This window comes from Amblyomma mixtum, chromosome 2 (genome assembly GCF_055824585.1).
Source record: "Amblyomma mixtum isolate Tamu chromosome 2, ASM5582458v1, whole genome shotgun sequence".
NCBI classification, from domain to species: domain Eukaryota; kingdom Metazoa; phylum Arthropoda; class Arachnida; order Ixodida; family Ixodidae; genus Amblyomma; species Amblyomma mixtum.
The window spans coordinates 316,864,301-316,885,315 of record NC_143013.1 but is presented as its reverse complement, the minus strand read 5'-3'; the positions used below and the strand labels follow the sequence as shown (position 1 = coordinate 316,885,315).

The 21,015-nt window shown below is 47.4% G+C and overlaps 1 protein-coding gene, 1 long non-coding RNA gene and 1 pseudogene across 2 annotated transcripts in view; 2 read left to right on the top strand and 1 right to left on the bottom strand.

The window, feature by feature from the left end:
* The window catches only part of LOC149365074 (carbonic anhydrase 1-like), a 43,524-nt gene that overhangs the window by 9,157 nt on the left and 13,352 nt on the right, over positions 1–21,015 (top strand). Inside the window, exons 5-7 of the mRNA XM_089568782.1 lie at positions 2,775–2,926; positions 3,749–3,838; positions 4,219–4,440. Coding sequence (XP_089424908.1) covers positions 2,775–2,926; positions 3,749–3,838; positions 4,219–4,440 — 464 coding nt within the window. The remainder of the gene's footprint in view (positions 1–2,774; positions 2,927–3,748; positions 3,839–4,218; positions 4,441–21,015) is intronic.
* On the top strand, positions 7,996–17,069 carry LOC149365076 (uncharacterized; annotated as a pseudogene).
* LOC149365075 (uncharacterized) lies at positions 11,528–19,060 on the bottom strand. The gene is made up of 2 exons (XR_016289257.1): positions 18,664–19,060; positions 11,528–13,308 (listed from the first exon to the last, which is right to left on the bottom strand). It is a non-coding gene; the product is annotated as an uncharacterized LOC149365075 (long non-coding RNA).

The following is a 21,015-nucleotide window of genomic DNA, read 5'->3' as shown; positions in this document are numbered from 1 at the left end:
CCCGTCATGGTCCAGCAAATATGAATCCCCGGGGTTCGCCGCGACACACGCTGGCTTCTGCCCCCCTGCGCCCGCTACAATGCAAGTAGCGTCACGGCGCTCCATCTCCCTGAGACCGTCGCTCACCTCGCGACAAAACGGGTCATTTTGCTGGGCTTTCAGTAGCTCTTTACGGCTGAAAACGATTCCAGTCATCCCAGAGGGGAGCCTGGTCTCGTCCCTACTCAGGTTTGCAGCCAAAATTTCCGTTCGCGTCGGCAATTCCGAGGCGCTCACGAAGAGCTTTGCCTCTCGTCCGCTTTGCGAAGCGCTGCTTGCCTGGTTAGCGGAATGGGTTAACCCGTTTGCGGGCTCCCCCTCCTTGCCGCCCGGCGGCTCGTCCGCTGTTTCGCCCCCTCCGCCTACAGGCGTCAAGGCGCCGCTGGCGAGTGGGCACGGGATAGCGCGTCAGCTACCACGTTCGTGCTCCCCTTTCGATACTGCACGGAAAAGTCGTAATGCTGTATCAGGAGAGCCCAGCGCGTCAGCCGACCCGCAGGCTCGCGGAGCCGCATCAGCCAACTGAGCGCACTGTGGTCTGTCTGCACCACGAATTGCGTTCCATCAAGGTAGACGTCGAATTTGCGCAGTGCAAACACGATGGCGAGGCACTCCTTCTCGGTCACGGAATAATTCCTCTCCGAGGGCAGCAAGGAGCGGCTGGCAAAGGCCAGCGGTTGCAGCACGCCATCGAATTCATGTAGGAGAACTGCTCCTAAACCCAGATCGCTCGCGTCAGTCTGGACTACGAACTGTCTGGTCAGGTCGGGTAGCCTGAGCTGCGCTGTCTCGGCAATGGCATTAGACAGGAGGCGAAAGGATCGCTCTTGCTCGGGCTCCCATCGCCACGCGGCAGTCTTTCCCAAGAGCTAGGTCAAGGGTGCCTGCACGCGGGCACAGGACGATAAAAGTGGCCATTCCCACACAACGGCGCAGGCCGCGTACGTCCTTGGGCGCGGGAAATTCGAGTATGGCTCGAAGTTTCTCCGCATCTGGCTCAATGGAGCCCCGGCCTCAGCGACTGCGCCCCTGCCTCAGTGGAGGCTTGGGCGGGTTGCACGAACGAGGGAGGCAACGCTCTTAGTTCGATGAGCGGCGCGGTTTCCGCAGGGAACCGGGCCAGCGCCTAGCCGTTTCCAGAGCAGAATTGACTGCTCGCGGGGCACGGCTGCTGCTGTTCGAAACTGCCGGTTGCGGCAGCGTGACACGAACTGCTTTCGCACTGGGCGGAAAGCTTGCACAGCTGAGGCATGTGACCAGCGGATGCACCGCAGGGTGCTTCCGATACAGCTCCAATGGGAGCCGCGTGGTCGACATTTTGGGTTGTGTCGCCGTAAACCCCAATGGGGGCCGCGGTCAACCACGTTGTCTACCTATTCGAAGGAACAGCAGCCAGCGGATAAAATGACGCTATAACTCCGTAGGGAGCCGACATGTAGCTGCCGAGTGCCCCGCTGGGGGTGTTAGACATGGTGCGCAAGCGTGATCGTCAAGGCGACCTGCTCGGCTAATGCGCCATCAAAGGCGTGAGCGCAGCACGTTGGGCGCCAGTTGTGGGTTTCTAAGTGGACAGAGCCACCAACCCCGCGGGTCGAGCTTCGCGCGAGCCAAGGGCCCCGATCAGCCGTCACCACACACACACTGGGACACCGATGCGGTGCACTCAACCTCCGCTGGGAGGAGAGCGATTCGCCGCAAAGAAATAGGCCTCCAAGTTCACAAAGGAGACGTTTATTCACGTCGTCCTTCAGCAGTACACACACACTCAATAGTCACCCCGTCCCGGGGGCGCGCGAGGAGCAAGGCTCCGCTGCGCGCACGAAGCGACTCGAGTAATGCGCGCCGCTAGCACGCCGCTGCAGGAGAATGTCCCCGCGGCAGTGCTGTGATCTCCCTCTCGTGTCGACCGTTGGGCCGATTGCGAGAGAGAGTGGGCAATCAACGCAAGGTACGCCTGTCGGAGGTCGCTGGACCCCGCTGGACAGGCTCGAGCCGCTGCAGGTCAGAGGACACGTGCGGGCGAGCTCGAGTAAGCACTGGTCCGAGCGGCAAAGGCCGGCAGGGACAAACAGTAACGTACGCACCTTACGCTGTCTCGGAGGGATCTCTCTCTCCGGGCCCCGCTCGGACGGTCGCGCGGTGCGCGGCCGCCAAAAGCGGGTCCCGAATTCCCGCCAAAAGGCGCCAATCGCAAAGGCCCTTGGGGAGCCGGGCGGAGCTGTGGCCAAATGACAGTGATTAGTCACTTAGCCGCCTCTCCACCGCCTGAGGCGGGAGCAAGGGAAACAGGAGAAACAACGCGGGAGGCCGGCACAGCCGCGCAAAGGCGACGGCGGAAAGCCAGGATTCCCACAAAGCTGACAACGATATTTCAAGGTACAGCGCGCTAAGCAATCATCACAGTCTTGAACGACGTAGAGTAAGTTGTGGATGGCTGCTATCATTGGCTATAAATTTAGTAGAATGTCACGTCAAATTGTGACAAAGCAGCGTGCGAGCGGCTCTGAACATCAACAAGCAAGCATAACAAACACTCGTGATAGTATGAACACACTTAAGCGATCCAAATGAATAAAAACAGGAATGCACAAATACAAACATGCGTACTTAAATACGCTGTAAAGTAGTTAATTATTTAGTTTTTGAGTGTCCTACAACAACTTCCAGTTGTTTAACGCACGGCTTTGCGGGCACAATCAAGATTGTTGGTCCGAATGTCGCTCTGCTCTCCGCAGTCTACATCACACCCCTGAGCGCCCACCTGGAGTCGTACGGGGGACCACTGCCCGCGCGTTACAACCTGTCCAAGGGCGTCTTTCACTTCGGCAACGAGACAAGCCCCCGGGGCTCTGAGCACACCATCGACGAGAGGGACTACGCCGCCGAGGCAGGGACTGCGTCCTCACAGCAGAGCGCATGAGAGGCTTATGGTTTCTCAATGTTACTGAATGGGAAGAGAGGCGCTTTGATCGTTCGGCGACCTCAGGAATGCCAGCAGTGTAACTGGCCGAGAATGCGGATTCACTTGTGAGGAAACGACTTTCCTCGCAGCAGACCTCCTGCGAATCTTTCGTCAGAATCATTTTCTAGCAGCGTATTTAATAAAGTAGTGGAAAATCTATGACAGAGGCAATGAAACCTATGCACAGTGGGGCGTATGTAAGTGACGAGCATCGGTCGCAGCTGTGTTTAAATTCCAAATCCACGTTTCCCGCAAACTTTAGCAAAGCCAAATCCGAAATTGATGCGGTGTGTGGAAGGGAATTCCAGACAGAAGCCGGTGTTTGGCCTCCACAAAATATATCCTAAATGCAGTCGCTCAGCCATGAGAGAGCGGAGCTGTCGCCAAACGCATCCCATCGCCTCGCTGCCGGATTCTGAACTACTCGCGCCAGGCAGGTGGGTTGGTGCGTGCCGTCGTCTTCGTTAGTCGGGCTGCCGGGTAGTCTCAGCATCCTACAGGCCTACAGAGCCGTGAGAGAGACGAGAAATCAGAGCAAACGCGCGGCGAAGTGGTGTTCTTGATGCGTGGAGCAACTGGTGACGTCAGGAAAGTCCGTATACTAAGATGGACACACACACCGCTGTGTATGTTCATCTCGCTCCCCGTGCCTTGTCTTTCGACGTCACTGGGCTCCCTCTGGGCGCCGCTCTTCCCGCATGCAGAGAACGTTAGTATAATTGATTCTTCTTGTGGATGTACTCGCAGCTCCAACTCCTGGTGTCCTCTGAAAAGCCCACGCCCACTGAATGCGTCCGGCGAGGCCAAGGCCTGGCCATTTTCGTCATACTTTTCGAGGTGAGAATAGGTGTCATCCCTGAGATCATGCACACATTTTTGAACAGCCTTTTCCCTTATTGCACGGTGTCCTACTAAGAATAATTACAATAATAAGCGGTGAAGTTGTAGCGTGGTATTGATTTCAAATCATCATTTTAATTATTAAAGGCGCGAGGAAGCAGTTGGTGCCCAGTTTTGAAGCGGTTGGGCGACCCAGAGCTGATAGTACAGTTCAGGGAACGCATAGTTCTTGTCCATTGCATTGCAGTCTTACTACCGTCAGGTCGCTTACGGTCGTCAATGGGAGCGATGCTATATGAGCGCTTGGCGTCAACATCCGGCTGCACGGATAACCCAGAGGTGCGCGAGGCGTTTTTCTGTCGATATTTGGCCCGCAGAAAAGGGAGCAGAACAACCCGTTCCTGGACACACTCGTCAACGCCTCGGAGCACATGACCCACCGGGGTAACAAATCCGAAGTCTCGATGCCGCTCGCCTACCTGCTGCCGAACACGACGCAGGACTACTACATCTACCTGGGCTCACTCAGCTTCCCTCCGTGCACCAGCGACGCATTCGTCGTGGTGTTCAAAAGCGCCGTCGCTATAGGTGAACAACAGGCAAGCACTTGTTTGGCTGCACTTTCGCTCTGCGCACAACCGCAAAGGGTCCTTAAACGTTAGCCGCATTAAGCTTTTGCCCCGACCGTAGCAATGTCAGCACTCTATTCTGCTGTACCGTTTAGCTCTTTCGCTACCGCAGAAAAATGGACAATTTGGAATGTACGGAAAGAAAATTTTTTTTCACAAGAACTAATACACCCAGCACATATTGCAATGCATGAAATTGTAGCTTATTAGTTACACTTCTGAATGAAACAAACAGAATAGTTGTGTGTGCGAAAATAAATAAACATTTATTTGTGAAATTTGCTAAAAACACAAAAAAAGTATATAGCAAAAACAAAAATTACCGGCTGCACTAATCCAGAACTTGATTAGAGGAAAACTGGAATATACAAACTGTTGCACATGTTTATAGCTGTCATTATTCACAGTTTCAGCTATGAGAAAAAATTACTGCACTTTCCATGGCCTGTCAAGTCAGGGGTCATGACTGTGGTGCCACTGTGAAGAGCAATCAGGGGTGAAGATGTGAAGCAGAGGTAGACTGACAGGTGCTTCACATAAGGTTTTATCTTTGTTCCTCCCTTGTTCTCTGATAGCCGAGCTTGCAGTTTCTTCTTTTTTTAATTTTTTTCGGTTGGTGTTGAATGGATTCTATGGGAGGATTGGGGGCGTGGACATCATTTCCCTCATCATACCCTAAGATTTCTTGAATGAGCTGCTCCCTGAAAGCCAGCTGATAAAATTTGGCATTTTAGGCAAGCTCTAAAACATCAGAATCAATGAAATAAGTTTTAGCGATGTGGTTCGAAAGCCAGGACACTTTCCAAGTCTTGCCAATAGATGCTGCCGCCACTGAAGCATCCGGGTCCGTTACGTGCAAAAAAAAAACAAACAAAAAAAGCGAAAAACCAATTTTGAGAAATGATTTTTGATGGCAGAGGGCCAGAATAGATTATTCTGGTATTTCAGTAGAAATAAAGTCGCGGCAGGTCAACAATTCCAATGTATATGATGATTCCAATGAACATCAGCATCTCCAACAGATTCACGTCTTCCCATGAGCCGTCACGCCGAACTTGCTGAAAATCTTCATCTATGCATACTTATTAGTGTTTCCGCCCACGGTCTTCATCATTTCCGCCGTGAAGAGCATAAAAAAAAGGTCGAGAAGTCGAGCTAATCTCCGAGCGCCGCTCCGCAGCGATGTGCCGATATGGACGCCTAGCTGTCGTCTTGGTTGAAAAACGCGACGCGACCTTGAGCATTTGGCAAACTGCCTTCGCCATACGTTGTCAAGACCCTGAAGCACAAACATAAACCACTCTCATCAATTACAAACCATATGAACAGCAGAAAACCCACAGCGAACGAAAACAGAACTTGCATGCAAGTACGCGCTGACGTTCCAGGCTCCCGAGGCGAAGTCTCGCTGTCGAAACCGAAATCCAACGTTTGTACATTGTTGCCCGACTAATAACCGCTGCTTTCGTCGCAAAAAACGAAACCGAAACCGGCCGACGTACTCGGTGTCAGCTTTCGTTTTCGAGGAGCGCGCGGCGACGCGGACGCCATTTTTTCCGGCTGACGCCGCTGCGGCGCGTCTTTCCGTTCGCCCGAAAGAGCAGCAGCGGAAGTTCCGGTTACGTCACTTCAAACATAAATAGTAAGAAAACAAAAGTTACATCCTATATGTTTGTTAAAACGTATTGGAATTATGTTAAAACATAATGGAATCATATGTAAACCAAAAAACTTTGTTCAGAAAATGTTTTTGCTGCAATAAAACTTGCTCCCAGCAATCGACTTTCTACATCGGCTGCGTTTGTCGCGCCGCCTTTACTGCGTTGAAAAATAAAAGAAAAGCAGCAAGGAACTCGCGTGCGTTGTGGTGTGATTCACAAGGTTGGACTTTCTGTTGACAAAAAAGGTACTTTTACTATTCGTAGGGCATTTTCAGAATAAAGGTGGAAACATGCTTTAGTAATGGAATGGAAGGAAAGGTGGAAACAGCAGGCAGTGTTTGCAAACATCATAGGGGGCGTTCTAGAGTTGCCTACGGAACAGCGTGGTCTACTCTGTTGTCTGCTGCGGTACGCGTTTCGCTTTCGACCGCGCCATTTGTGAACTTTTCGTGTAAAGCTGTGTAGGTTGTCTAATTTGAATGATCGCATTAGCGAGTAAATCTGGCATACGCGGCAGCACTGGCAGCACGTCGGACTTTGAGAAGTTTGTGCAACACCCTGCAGGCGGAGGCGCCTGTTGGGAACATGCCCGCATTCGCCACATTCATCGTGACGTTTAAAAAAAAAAGATAGCTTCTAAATGGCGTTACATACTCTGTAAAACTTTTCTCCAAAGCACTCGCCAATTGCTAACGAACGAGCGCCTTGATAGGTAGGGTGTGAAATGATAAAAATATACCTGCAAGTTTTGTTTAAATGCGTCGCACTCCCGCCCGGTACCTCCTGCCTAAGCTGACTGCCGGGTACCGCTGTTTTAAAAATACATGCCAATGAAAATGAAGTTTCATATTTTCACGTTCATGTGCACTCGGGAGCGCTGTAAACATTTCTGAAAGCAGTACGTACCTTGTAGCATGTTTTCGATGCACTCGTGCAGGCAGGGCTCATGCATCACCCATAACATTATTTTTCTGTGTCAATGTAATCACATAATCGCTCAGGTATAGCCCACCTGATAAATAATTTCCAACCATACTAGAAATTTAGCACAAGTAACCGCTGTGTTTTGCGTTGCAATAAGCCAACCACTGTGCTCCTATATATATGCACAAAACGAAATTTTTTTTTAGGCAGAGGAGGAGGATTTATTGACGGGAAAGGCAGAGAGGTTGGCCGGAAAAATGAATATCTGGCCTGCTACTCAAAATGAATGAATGAATGAATGCTCCTCCCAATGAAGACCTTAGCTTCGGTTGGCAATGCCTCCGGGATGTTTCTGCTTCGACAACGGGCACTGTCGTTTTGCGAAGCGACATTCCCAGCGAAGAAAGGGCCTCGGAGTGGGTGAAATGTTACAGTGCTGCTGCGAACACATCATGCATCATCTGCAGCGCCCAAAAGGAGGGAAAATGTCAAAAGTAGGTCTGCATTGTTTACTCCGCGCTTCCTGCAGTTTGGCAACACATTAAAAAAAAATCTCTTTAGTAGTTCATGAAAATCCTCTAAGATAACAAACTGCCTGGCAATTTAATTATTGCTCTCTGCAAATTATTTTAGTCAACGTTAACTGTCCAATCCAAACCTGAACAGTTAGCTAGAATCTAAATGTGCTACCTAGAAAATTGAAGAAAGTGGTGTGTTATAGAATGAACATGTGTCCTTTGCAGAATGGTGTGTCACAAAGTTTGGAGGTGCCACCTCCATGACCTCAACAAGAACAAAAAATCCTCCAAGTGAACAACAAACTGCAAGGCAATGATCGACATAAAGATAAAAAAAGTCAACTATAACACGCAGAAGAATGACGCATATCTGCGAAGAGACCCCCCCGCTGTGTGCAGTGATCGAGTTGCACAATCATGCAACAGCAAGTGCAGCTGCTCTTCGCCTTCTGCGATGCAGTGAAGGCACAAAACAACTTTTCCATCAGTACTTTGCCGATGGACTTACCCCGGCTGATGCGATACGCCTTCACGAAGCATCTCTGTGTGTTGAAGGTGACACTGGAAGCCTGCTGAAACTTGCCAGTGGTGCACTTAACCCAAACAAAAGGGCTGCTTACCATATGTACAAGAGCTGGCGACAGGAGCATTACGACACAGTTTCCGAACCACTGGGGAGGCTGCAGGAGAAGATTCCTGAGTATGCTGAACAAGGTAAGAGAAAACAGGAGGAGGTCCTGAAATGCTCTGCTGCTTCGGGAAGTTTATTTCTGACCCTCCACAAGGGTTCCTTTATGTATATCACCCTGTGGCTAACAAGCAGCCATGTCAGTATGAAGGCTAAACCAATTTTGTAAGAGTTTCCAGTCCAGTTGCTTTGCTCAGTGACCACACCATAGCACGGGAGCATCCATGCACAATGCTGCTAAACTAGCAATACAGCAGGACCTCTTGTCTCTCATCACTAAAAGCAGGCTGAGTTGTGATGTCCTCCAGCAGTCTCTTATTCTGTGCCACTTCAACACAAACTGGCGCACTCAGCACAAGTGCAGAGCTGAACTGAGAATCAATAATTATGGACACAACATTAGACCATATGAGAACAAGAGAGAAGGTCGTCACTTTTGCCAGGTTGTGTTGTTGTAAGAAGACACATACTTAAAGCTAAATGCATTATTACTGCCCTGGAAGAAGTGAAACAAGTTCAAATATGTGTCTCATTAGCCTACTGAATGTACTGATGAGGGTGGACAATAAACAGCAACAATGTAGAAAGCATGATCGCTTTCCCGATTGCGACACATAGATACTGCATAGCAATACCCCAGCTGGGAATTAAAAGCACCTATTAATAAATAAGAGAAAAATTTTCCAGCTCTCACCTTGTTTACACAAAGATGCCAAAAATGTTGCCTACCATAGTGCACCTTTAGCAATCTATTTAATGCCAAAAATTTATTCAGGCCTATAATGTCAGGAGATAGCTTTCTTTAACACAACAAGTTAGTGACAAATATTTGTTGTGTGCACTACAAAAGCAATATGCCCTAAACTTTTTCAGCCAATTATTAGAAATCTACAATGTAGCACATCCACCTAGCAGGCAGTGAGCATAAATATGTGAACAAGCATATCTGGCTTGCATGGCTGAAAGCCCGACTGAAAACGAGTCCTTTCATAAAATGCTAGGATGACCTAATACAGCATGAAAATTTTGTCAGTGAAGTGGCCAGAAAGTTTTAATGCATGAGGAATGTTTTTGATGCCAAAAATGCAGTCCTGATTATAGGTGATACAGCCATCACCTGAACAGAGGCCACGGAAATGGTAACTTTAAAAAATATTTGCGCTGGAAAGGAATATTGCATCGCCACCAAACTTAGAGAACATACAATACAAGCATGTTTTTGGTAAAAAAAAAAAAATTAAGAGTTAACAGTGGAGTATTTTTGGAGCACTTTCATAAAAACTTGCAATGGTGCTGATGACAATGTGTTGAGAGTTCTTTTAGTTTTATTCTGCACATTTAGCTGTCTTATTTTCCTGGTGAGATGAAAGTGGACAGCTAGTAGCGGTACAAAAAGTTAGATTATTCAGGCACCTAACCCTCTGTTCTATAGAACAAAAAATCTCACCTGACAATACCCATCTCTCATTTTATTGTCCTTCCTACCACACAAAAATATTTTGTTTTCATTGAAAATATGCTCTTCGTCCACATGACAGTAATCCATTGATGCAGGAAAACTTCAATTTGCTCTCAGTGTCTCATAAAGGTGATAATTTGTTTTGCAACACAAACTATGCTTTCATGTTATGCCATACCAAACCATCAAAACCCGCTTTTTATGCAGGAGTTGATGTGAAGGTGCACTCAGAGGGAGGGGCAGGAAGCTGGGCAGTTCTCCTGGTAACTCCAATCACGAGGCGTGCCCAGCTGCTTGAATAATCCTCTGAAGTCATCTTCGTTGATTCCACGGCGTCATGTGACTCAACAAGAAGCAGCGTGACAGTTATGCTGACAGCGACATCAGCTGGTGCTGTACCCATAGCAGTCATTGTGCACAGCAGCCAGACTACTCAGGGCTACTCAGCTAGCTTCGAGCTCCTGAAGCACAACTACCCCTTTTGCTTTGGAGGCTGCGAGGTGGGCACAGGAAAATTGCAAATCATACTTACTGCATGTTGTTTGAAAGAATGCCAGGTAATTGCAGATTACACGAGTTAGGCAACATTGGTTCAGAATATGGGTCTGCTCCAGCCTGTACTTTCTGCAAGCTCCAAGAGGCACTTCTTAACAATATCAGCATTGGCTACAAGCCACGCCTACAACTTTTAAGCTTCAGCTGTTTGCTGCAAGAGGAGGTGTGACACTCTGCAAACCTCAAAATCTTGGACTTTTCATCTTGTTTGATAAAAAAAAAAATCTGAGTTAATGCAAGCCCATACCAAATGCTGCCTAAACTCCTGCTTGCCCAACCTGTCAGGTCAGTAGCAGTCCATTTAATTTAAAATCTGAGCCAAACTGAACAAGCTGTAGAGCTGAAGTGTCTGACATGTGAACTACACTGTGTAAATGTCACCTCTACATTTAAATATCAAGCTGGATATAGATTATGCATGCACAGAGTTAGGACCCTTTCAGTAATGCCATCAAAACCGAAGTGAAAAATATCATCATAGCAACACAGGGTAATGTACCAAGGTTATCTGGTTATCAACTTATCCGGCACCCGCATATATCTGTCATGGGAATGACTTAGCTGTTGCACAGCTGTCAGTATGTGGCTATTTCTTGTCTGCAGGCACCAGAGACTTTCATGACTGACAACAGTGCTGCTGAGAAAGCAGCAATTCTTGACAACTGGCCAGAAGCCAGGCAGCTCCTATGCCACTTTCATGTGGCACAGGCTGAGTGGTGGTGGCTGACGCTTGCCAAGCATGGTGTCAGCCCAAGTGAAAGGAAGTCATTGATGGCCATTTTTCAAAAGGTATGGAATTTATTCATAATCAGTGATCTAAAATTTGAATGCATACAGAAACAGCAGTGAGTGAATGATTCAGAAGAAAAAGTTTTATGGTTTTATGGGGGTTTAATGTCCCAAAGTGACTCAGACTATAAGGGACGCCACAGTGAAAGGCTCTGAAAATTTCGGCCACCTGGGGTTCTTTAACATGCACTGACATTGCACAGTACACAGGCCTCTGGAATTTCGCCTCCATCTAAATTCGGCCACCGCGGCCGGGATCAAACCCACATCCGATGGTTGGGTCAGCAGCCAAGCACCGTAACCGGTGAGCCACAGCGGTGGCAAGGCCAGGTACTGTGCCACTGATACTACGTCACAGGACGATGTCTCACAAGTCACATAGTGCATGCATGCTGTGCAGGCCTATGGTATTTGGTTGAAGAATGGGTGCTATAGCATGTCCAGTGCATGACAACACAGCCAATGCATTGACCACTTGTGTTTCAGTTTGTAGGCATCAAACACACACTAAGTAATTGCAAAAAGTACAGCCAAACACAGCAGAGCTTTTGCCTCTCAATTCAGCATATGAAAGATGCAATAAAAAAATTGTGGGGCTACTTATGCAGCACAGTAGCGGCAGCATAAGTATCAGCGAAAAGCAAGCATAACAAAGACCATTTGCAACTGTGGCGAGAGACAATAATACTGTTCAGATAAGGAGCTGTACTACATAACCTCATGATCGTAGATAGCGGTATACAGTCGAGCCCACTTATAATGAACTTGACGGTCATGTGGATTGGGTTCGTTAAATCCAAAGTTTGTAGTCAGTGGACTTGCCCCATTACAGCTCAAAAATACAGCCAGAGAAAAGTGAAAGTTATTTCTTTAAAAGGTCTGCTGTGCATGCCTGTTTCTTCGAAGCAGACCCTATCAAACCGCTTTCTAAGCTCTCCAGAACGGTCATGTGCTCGTGGCCAAGCCCTAAGCAGCAGACGAGCTGTTTCAATGACGTGGTAATACCGTTAGTAAATGAGGCACTCACGGCAACTGGTGAAAGCCCTCGTCTCCAATCCTCAAAAACGTTGTCAGGGTGCAGCGACAAAGCTACTGCAGCGCATGAGCACTCATAATGTACAGTATACACGACCCTTCTGTAAAGCTCTCAAGTAACGCATAGAGCTCCAAATAAAGCTATAGCTTGCCGTGACTACTAGGGTCTTGAAGCAATCTTTCCACCAGAATACAGTCGAATAGGCCTATAAACTAGATGGGAAATAGCACCTTACCAAAAAACAATGGCTGCTACTTTCAATCATACGGCGCACACTGTTCGAGAGCTCTAAACAAGGGTGACACAAGCTACCTGCTGTCTACGAATTGCCTGGACGCGGCAGCCGCGCAGAGACAGCCGCGCAGTCACGAGGTATGCCTGCAAGGCATACCTCGTGACTGGTATTCAAGCTTCTCAAATCGCTGTTATTGACTAGGCACCGGCCATGTGCAGCAGTTTGCTTCCAACACTGCCCCTGTCTAGAGCTTACCATGCTTCTGTTTCCACTTTACATGCTTTACCCAACAGGCGTGCACGCAAGCACTGACTGACCCTGTAGCCTGTTGGAGCACACCTGGCCGGTAGTTTAAGTTTCAAATCCACTTTTTTTATTTATTTATTTGGGGGGAGGAAGGGGGAGGGAGAGACAGCTACATTTTCTTTGGGAGATCACAGTAGCGGGGAGGCTGTGGGAGTGAGCTTACAGCGCCTCCTTGTTAGTTATAACAGAGTTATATAGCCAAGGTTGTTCGTTTTATCTAAGATGCAATGTCATAGCCCTAATAGATTTTTTGACGGTAGCTCTACCTCATTTGTAATAACTGTTAGTTATAACTGCAGTCGTTATAAGTGGGCTAGATTGTATTCATGATTTGTGAATTAATGGAAAACTTGAACAGATGGCTGGCATCAAATTATCCATAAAAACCAGCAAATCTGGAAAAGAGAGCCTTGAAATGATTCAGTAGGCCTGCTAGGGTTATGTCTCCAGGTGCTGCAAAATGGCACAGTAGCAGGTGGAACTGATTCTTCGTCCTTCTGGTGTCAGCTTTTTTTTACACAATCCCACTGATGCCAAGGAAAGTCCTGAACATGCACTTGACTTTACACCTGTCTCACCATTCACGGCAAGTATGGACTCTGCCCAGAGAAGATGGCTGCTTTCTCTCAGGGTCCTAAGTGTAACACCAGGTAGCCCCAGCAGTGACCTGGAACAAAAAGTTTGTACATTTATGACAACCCTATGTGGCTCCATGCAGATGTCAATGCACTCCCTCCCAGTTCTGAAGAGTGGCCAGAATCTGGATCACAAATATGGCAATAAAATGACCCATAACAAGAGTTAAAATCTGCTGCCGTGCTTGTAACCAATTCAAGAAGTTGAATTTTGGTAACAGTGTTTCGTAGAGGCCTTACAATCCTGCATGAATGCTTGCTCAATCATTGCCAAGGCCTTCATGAAACTTTTCCTAATGTGTGCCCAAAATTAACGCACCTGCTCGTTCTTCCTGGGATCTGTAGACCAAATTGACAAACTCAATGTACGTTTGAATAATTGCAGCAATTTTGTTCTTGTTCATAATTGAGTGAAGTTTTTACTATCCCGTTGAAGCTACACTAGTGTTTCCTCCTGCTGCTGGACTGCAATACAGCAACCGCTCTTGAAATGGCAGCACCAGTGATGAAAATTTTGGACAGTGACTAATAATAAAGCTAAGCTCTTAGACTGCATGTAAATGTTTGGAATGCACTTCTTATAACTTGGTTCATAACTGAAATATGAAGTTTTTTTATGTACTACACTAGTGTTTAAGTGCTTCTGATCGGCGCTATTCCTTTTTTTCTTTTTCTGGCAACCCTGCAGATCATGCACGCTGATAGTAGAGAGGCACTAGAGGCCACCAAGCAAGACCTTCGCTCCCAAAAGCACGAGGGCTTCATCACCCTCACTGAGGCGCTACTGGAGAAGGAAGAAGAATGGGTGCTGCTCTTCCGACTGTCAGCAAAGACACGGGGCCACAACACCAACAACTATTCAGAGGCCTCGATTAGGGTCCTGAAAGACATAATCCTGCATAGAACTAAAGCATTTAATGTTGTGGCCCTAGCTGAGTTCCTCTCAGTTGTGTGGGAAAAGTATTTCTTGCACAGAATACTTGACCATGCCCACTCACTGGGCACATGCTGCAATATGAGAGGCTTCTGAAGAAACTGCCAGAAGGTACCGAAAACAACATCAGGTGTGACGGAGATGGGCATTATGTCGCCCCAAGTGGCAGTCCAGAGAGCAAGTTTTACACGGTGTACTCTGACATCGGCCTGTGCACCTGCAGCTCTGGACAGCAGGGTGCATTTTGTAAACACCAGGCACTCGTGCACAAAGTGTTTGGTGGGATCTTCCCAAATGCACCTCTGCTGACTAGAGAAGGTCGCTACAACCTTGGAAAGCTTGCGCTCGGAGACAACTGCCCCGGCATTGATTTCTTCGAAGGCCTCCATGAGAAGACACAAGCGCTGCAAAATGCTGTGTGCGGCGAGGCTCCCACCGATGTTCTTGGAACACTCCCTCCACCTCAACAGCTGCAACTACCCAGTACAGCCCTCCAGAAAGTAGGGAAACCTCCAGTGCTCAACCACTGAACCAGGTTTGCTATGGCGCTATACATTTGCAAGACAAATTACGGCAACTCTATGTTAGCCGGAGTCATTATAAACCATAGTCATTGATGACAAGTGACTACCGTATTTTCTGGTGTATAAGACGCACCCGCCATATATGCAAGCTGTCATTGAAAAAGTTCGTATATAAGACTCACCAGTGTATAAGGCGCACCCCAGTTTACCCAGTTAGGCTAGTGAGGCTTAATTAAACCCGCTTGCGTGACCATCGCGATATGCACCGTACCTGTGAGAAATTCTTAACCAACGCTAAGTGATTGAAAAAGGCAACACTCACGTCATACCCGCCCACGTTTTAGCAAAAAAGAAAGAAAAAACGAATGAGCTCCCCATGAGTACATCTTGTCTTGGCTTGTCTTGACAATGGCGAGAAGTGCGATTGTCGCCATCTTTTGGCATTTCTCATTACTTTTGCTTGGGGCCTCCGAAACAGCCGCACGTTTGTGCTCCCGAAGACGTCATCCCTGCCGTTTCATGATAAAGTTCACCTAAAAAAAAGTTCCGCAAGGCGGTTCCGGTATTTAAGCATTAACCGTGTTACAACCGCGTTACTGGTAGTGATATTTTTTTGGTGAAAAAAGCTTGAGCATGAACCCGAGTAATCTCTGAACTCGGAAGAAAAAAAACGAAAAATTCGCATATAAGACGCACCCTTGTATAGGACGCACCAGCAAGATTTTTGAAAAAAAAGCCGCATCTTATATACCGGAAAATACGGTACATTTTTTGTGGTGAATTTAAAATTCTGTGAAATCATAAAGAAAAATGTGCAACATTTTGCAGGAAACATAACACACAAAATAAATACACGTTTATTTCTAAAAAAACCCTTGTACTTCAAATGTACCTTCAGTAAAATAGCATGTGCTGGTTGTAGTTCACCATCAGGTAATACTTGGTATTCCCTCCACCTGAAGAATGGTGCTTGTTTGACACAATGTCTCCCAGTGACTGATTTATCTCTCTAAGTCTGCCATGGTGCACAATCCTACACATGCTGTTGTGACCATGCATGCAAGCCAGGCACAGCCGTGCATTAGTCTGGCCTCGGACTTCCCTCACTCATCAATGTAAAGCCTGGTACCATAGAAGATAAAAACCCAAGAATGGATGTTGAGCATTGTTCGAAACTAGAAACTTTTTGTCACTACCATTAATGCTTCTTTCGAAAGATGACAGTATCATGACTTTTCCTATACAGGACTGTGAACACGTTGCCACTACAGCCGCCAAGCTCGACACGTTCACTTGCTTATGTATATGCAGAGGTCTAGCATGTCACGGCATCACCAAAACTGTGCAACAATAGGCTGGCTTTCATGGGAATTAAAAAAAAAAACAATCACATTTTTATCATTCTCTCGCTCCGATTGGTGTCTGCAATAACAAAAAACTAAATTGTGGTTACTAACAAGAATTCTGCAGAAATTCTTAATTATGAAATTTTCCCCCCAAAGCAAGCGGACCTAACAACAGTTCATGCATATTTTAGACCATGGAGGAAGTAAATTTAAATTTAGTGGAGAGGCCCAGATGCCACTGTTTGTGAAGCCACCCCACGATCAGACGATGTGCTTGCCCCATCTGCATGGCTCATCATCCTCCTCTCCCATGCCTCTCTGTTGCCCACAGCAGCAACAGCCTACACACGCCGAATGGCACGCTGCCTCTTAGCAACCATGATTCTGTAGCTACTGGCACCATAAAGAAGGTTTATGAATAATATGTTACTTCTACCACATATGCATCACAAAACTTCGCTCATTTTTCGATGGAAGAAAGCTTAACAAACTGTGTCATGCCAGTATCTTTGACAAGTATCAGAATCACACAGCTCAGCTTCCTCTTTGCATGCAACAGATTATAACAATCAGCCCATGGGTAGGCAAACAGCAGCCTTTAAGCAAAAAACTGTTAGTTTATTTTGTGTGTGTTTCAGGAACTGGAGGAAGACCCTTTTGAAGCCCTCATAGACGCCTTTCGGCACCTAAAGGCTGAAGTTAACAACAACCAGACATGCATGAAGCACACAGCCAGACTTGCGAAAAAACTGAAAAGCCTTCCAAACAAGCAGAGCTTTGTCACAGCACTAATAAACATGTCAGCTGCAGTCTGCAGGGTTTCAAGGTGCCGAGGCAAGATAAGTGTGCAGCCAACAAGCATCGCAAGGAGACGACCTGGCCTGCACAAAGGCTCGAAACGTGTCCCACCAGGCAGGCCATCAAAGAAGGCCAAGCGCAGTTATTCACTGTGTCGCAGTGTGGCAGACAATGTCCCAGCTGCAAAGTGACTGTCGACTGCTACGTCAGTCTGAGTGTGCCTGTGCGTGTCACATATATTAGGAAATTGGAAACAGAAGCATGAACTAAAATCTGGAAAAGAAGAATGGGATGACGATAAGCATGACGTGTATTAATCCCAGAATAAAGAAAATGAAGAAGAAGTATTCGGTGAGGTGGGAAGAGTTGATTGGTGGAGAAGATTTGATTTGATTTGATTTATTGGGGTTTAACGTCCCAAAGCGACTCAAGCCACGCCGTAGTGAAGGGCTGCGGAAATTTCGACCACCTGGGGCTCTTTAACGTGCACTGACATCGCACAGCACACGGGCCTCTACAATTTTGCCTCCATCGAGATTCGACCGCCGCAGCCGTGATCGAAACCGCGTCTTTCGGGTCAGCAGCCGAGCGCCATAACCACTGAGCCACCGCGGCGGGTATTGGTGGAGAAGAGATGACGACGAAGGCAAGGATGACGTGTACCAACGACGAGGCTATAAAAGCGCGAGGGATAACGTGGCACGGGAGGGAAGAACAGAGAAGTGGAGGCTCCGGCGGGTCAGGAACACCTTAGCTGGAAGAGAGCAACACCGGCTACTGCTCCGGTGATCTCGACTTCTATGGCATCGCACCGTAGACTACCTGCCATTCCTAAGCTCGTTCCGGGGGTCAACGGCTGATGGAACCACTTGCTACGGCCAGGGGTGCCTCCAGCACTGTTGCCACCCATCCGGGTGGTGCCCTCCATGCCAACATCGCTAGCAACGCCTCCACGAGCACTTGGACCAGGAGCTCGTACGACGACGCCAACGCCGCCACCAGCGACGCCAGCCTGAGCACTTCGAACGCCGCCTCGACTCCAGCTATCTAGATGCCACTTATTGGACCCATGCAATGATGCATCAGCAGCACCGAACCGTGAGCACATACGCCAAACACTAGTAGACTGGCTGTTCCAGGGTCATGTGTAGTGGTAGTCTTTATGTTTTGTGTTAGCTTTGTTAGTAAGTTTTGTGTGCTAGGGTTTGTGTCGCGTAGAGTGGATTAAATGTGCGTCTGTGTAGGTACACTGTCGCCTAGTCCATTCTTTCGGCCCGATCGTTCTCGGGGAGATCCGTGATAGTGTGCCCATGGCAGAATCGTGTATACTGAAACTATACGACACAATATATATACGAGCGGGAAACAACAAAAACAACCTGCAGTGCGAGCTATATCTGGATCACGGATTAATCAAACCATCAAGCACATCCGCAGTAGCAAGCAACAGCGCCCTTCCGTACGCTTGTGCCCAGAGTCGAAGGTACTGGTACGCCCCACTGTGAACGAAGCTCCCAACATCCAACCTTTAAATTAGCTTATTTAAGGCCAGTGCTTCCACTCCTTCGTCTCCATCCTATCCGCGACTAAACGACTGCCACAGCTAGTGCTTCAACATCGTATTTGTGGCGTGCAAGTTCTGACTGTCGCACTTAGTTGGCACCCATTGTTGAAGAGGCACCGTATATTTTAAGTGTTTAACATCATAAGGGACGCTGCCCAGTTTGCAGGAAATTTAATGCTTTAGATTTTCACACGGCTGTGTTGGGTTTTCTGACAGGTTACCTTTTCGCTGGTTGGTTATCGCCGCAGCCTTGTCGCCAGACGCGTACACTTGAGTTGGACATGAACTGTGGTTCGAGGAACCTGTCGTGGCGTCCCGGCGATGACGCTCACATGCCGTTCGAAGCGAAAAACTACGCTTCGTTCCGGGCATCTCTTGTGGCGGGGCTCTTCGCTGCATGGAGGATGGAGTCCGCTGTGTGGGGCACATCGAGCCTACGTAGCTCGACTCGCTGATCGCAGTCGCCGAGGGTCAAACCGTGGTAAGCGTAAGTGCTTCATTAAGTTCCATAGTATAACTTTGAAACAATAAAGAAGGAAATAAATTAATTTTGCAGCGAACTTAAACCGACACTGCAGAGGCTGCAGAGCGCCAATACGATTATACGATCGGATCGGATTGGATTGGATTGAATACAACGTCTGACTTGATGGCAATCACGATGTTGCTGCCGCGTCAATTTCGTGATCGATGGAAAACTGGCACTAATCGTAACCTATTTGTTCTACAATTTTGCGACCTATTTTATTTTATACTTATTTTACAAGATGCACTACTTTGCGTGCATTTTTTTTTTTAAATTGTTCCAAAACTGCTTGTGTTATTACTCCGCCAAATTGGGCAGACCTTGCTTTGTTGGTTGGCCTGTTGGTCGAAGATGGCTGCCTCCAGGGTGGAAGATGCATTTCTTAAAAATTTTTATGCGCATTGCTCAATGGCACATTGCTTGGCTGCATCTTCGCAGTCTTTCAGCAGCGATTTCTAGCAGTTCCCTCTGTAATATGACGAGGCGTTTCTTCTTAATGTGTGAAGTCAGCCCCCGCAAATGCTTTCGTTCTACAGGCGCTTCATCGCATAGGCATTGCGATTTCAGCCAACGTTTTTGGATCTAAAAACGTTGATTTCAGCGATACAGTCCGCCGCTGCTGGTCTGCAATTGCTTTATTTTTTACCCTCCAGTAGCAGACCTGTTGTGTGCTCTACTTCTGGTATTTGGTGACTTCTCATCACGACCTACTCTTCTCTGTATCCCTCATCAGATATCCACCGCAAAACACTACCGTCGTGATGTGGTGGCCAGAGGGGGTCGTGGTGGTGGCACGTAGTGGAAGCTGTGACGCCAAATAAGGTTTAGTGGACCATTGTCGAGGTGGATTAAATTTTGGTGTTGTTACATTGTCAGGACATGCTCAAGTGCCTAGCACGTGCATTGTGGTGAGATATTCGTACCGACTTCAAATTGGAGAACCGCAAAATGCTTTGGTCACCTTGTGCTGAAGAACGTGCTGTTTGGCTGGGTCGAATTTTTGCTGTGCTGTGGGCACGCAGTATGCAATACAAACCTCTTCTGGTTGTTTATCGCCAATTTATAAGCGTGTATGCTTTGACATCTTTGCCACTCATTAAACAAGTTGAAATGAGTTACCTGTCTGTGTTGCACATGTGCCTTCCCACTGTAGTTTTTCCTAACACTGGCACACTATGCATTCGACCAAATAAATGTTAGTGTACCAACCTCAAGAATGCGCACTTCACGAAAATCAAGTGTGTGTTAACTAAACACACACTTGATTCTCGTGAAGTGCACATTCTTCATGAACAGTATTAATATTTCGTGACTAAACTATGAACACTACAGATAGCAAAAACTTTCCTTGTTAAAGGGCATATGGGGTACTCATGCAAGCTGTCATTCTAAAAGCTGTGGCTATCCCATCTTTCAGCACAAGTTATAGGAAACACACAAAACTGCAATATTTCAGCATTGCGAGCTCAAAATAAAATTTTGGCTCATAACAGCTCATGACAAATGCAATAACAGAAGGACTGACATGTCCAGATGTGAGTTGCAGGTAGTGTAAGGTCTGCTGAGGGGTGTGTTCAGAGTTCACTTTGAAGCTAAGTAGTTGCATTATATTTCAATTCCTAACAGGCAACCTGTGATGAAGCCTACTGCGTTGATTGCAGTGCCGCAGCACAGCCTAGCGAGAGGGGCAAGCATTTTGTAGGTGCACCTGTGGTGCTTTTCCATGCCACCTGCTCGCTTTTATAGGCATGAGCATGTGTGCTCTGTTGAAGCCACATGTAATGTATGCCAGCTGACTGCGCTAAGATGAGAGCATCTAGGCAAGGGATGTTTTCAGCCAAACATACATATCTAATCATTCATAATGTGGTTGCTGCCAAAGCAGCTGACAGCAGCAGGCTTTAGATGCACATTTAAACAATCTTCCTTTTTCATGAGACCTTACAGGGAGGGCGTGAAAACTCGTTGCCACCCATAAAAATTTGTTGAAAACAAATGCACGTTGGTGACACAGGCGCGGTCTGATTCCACAAGGTGCCAACTATGC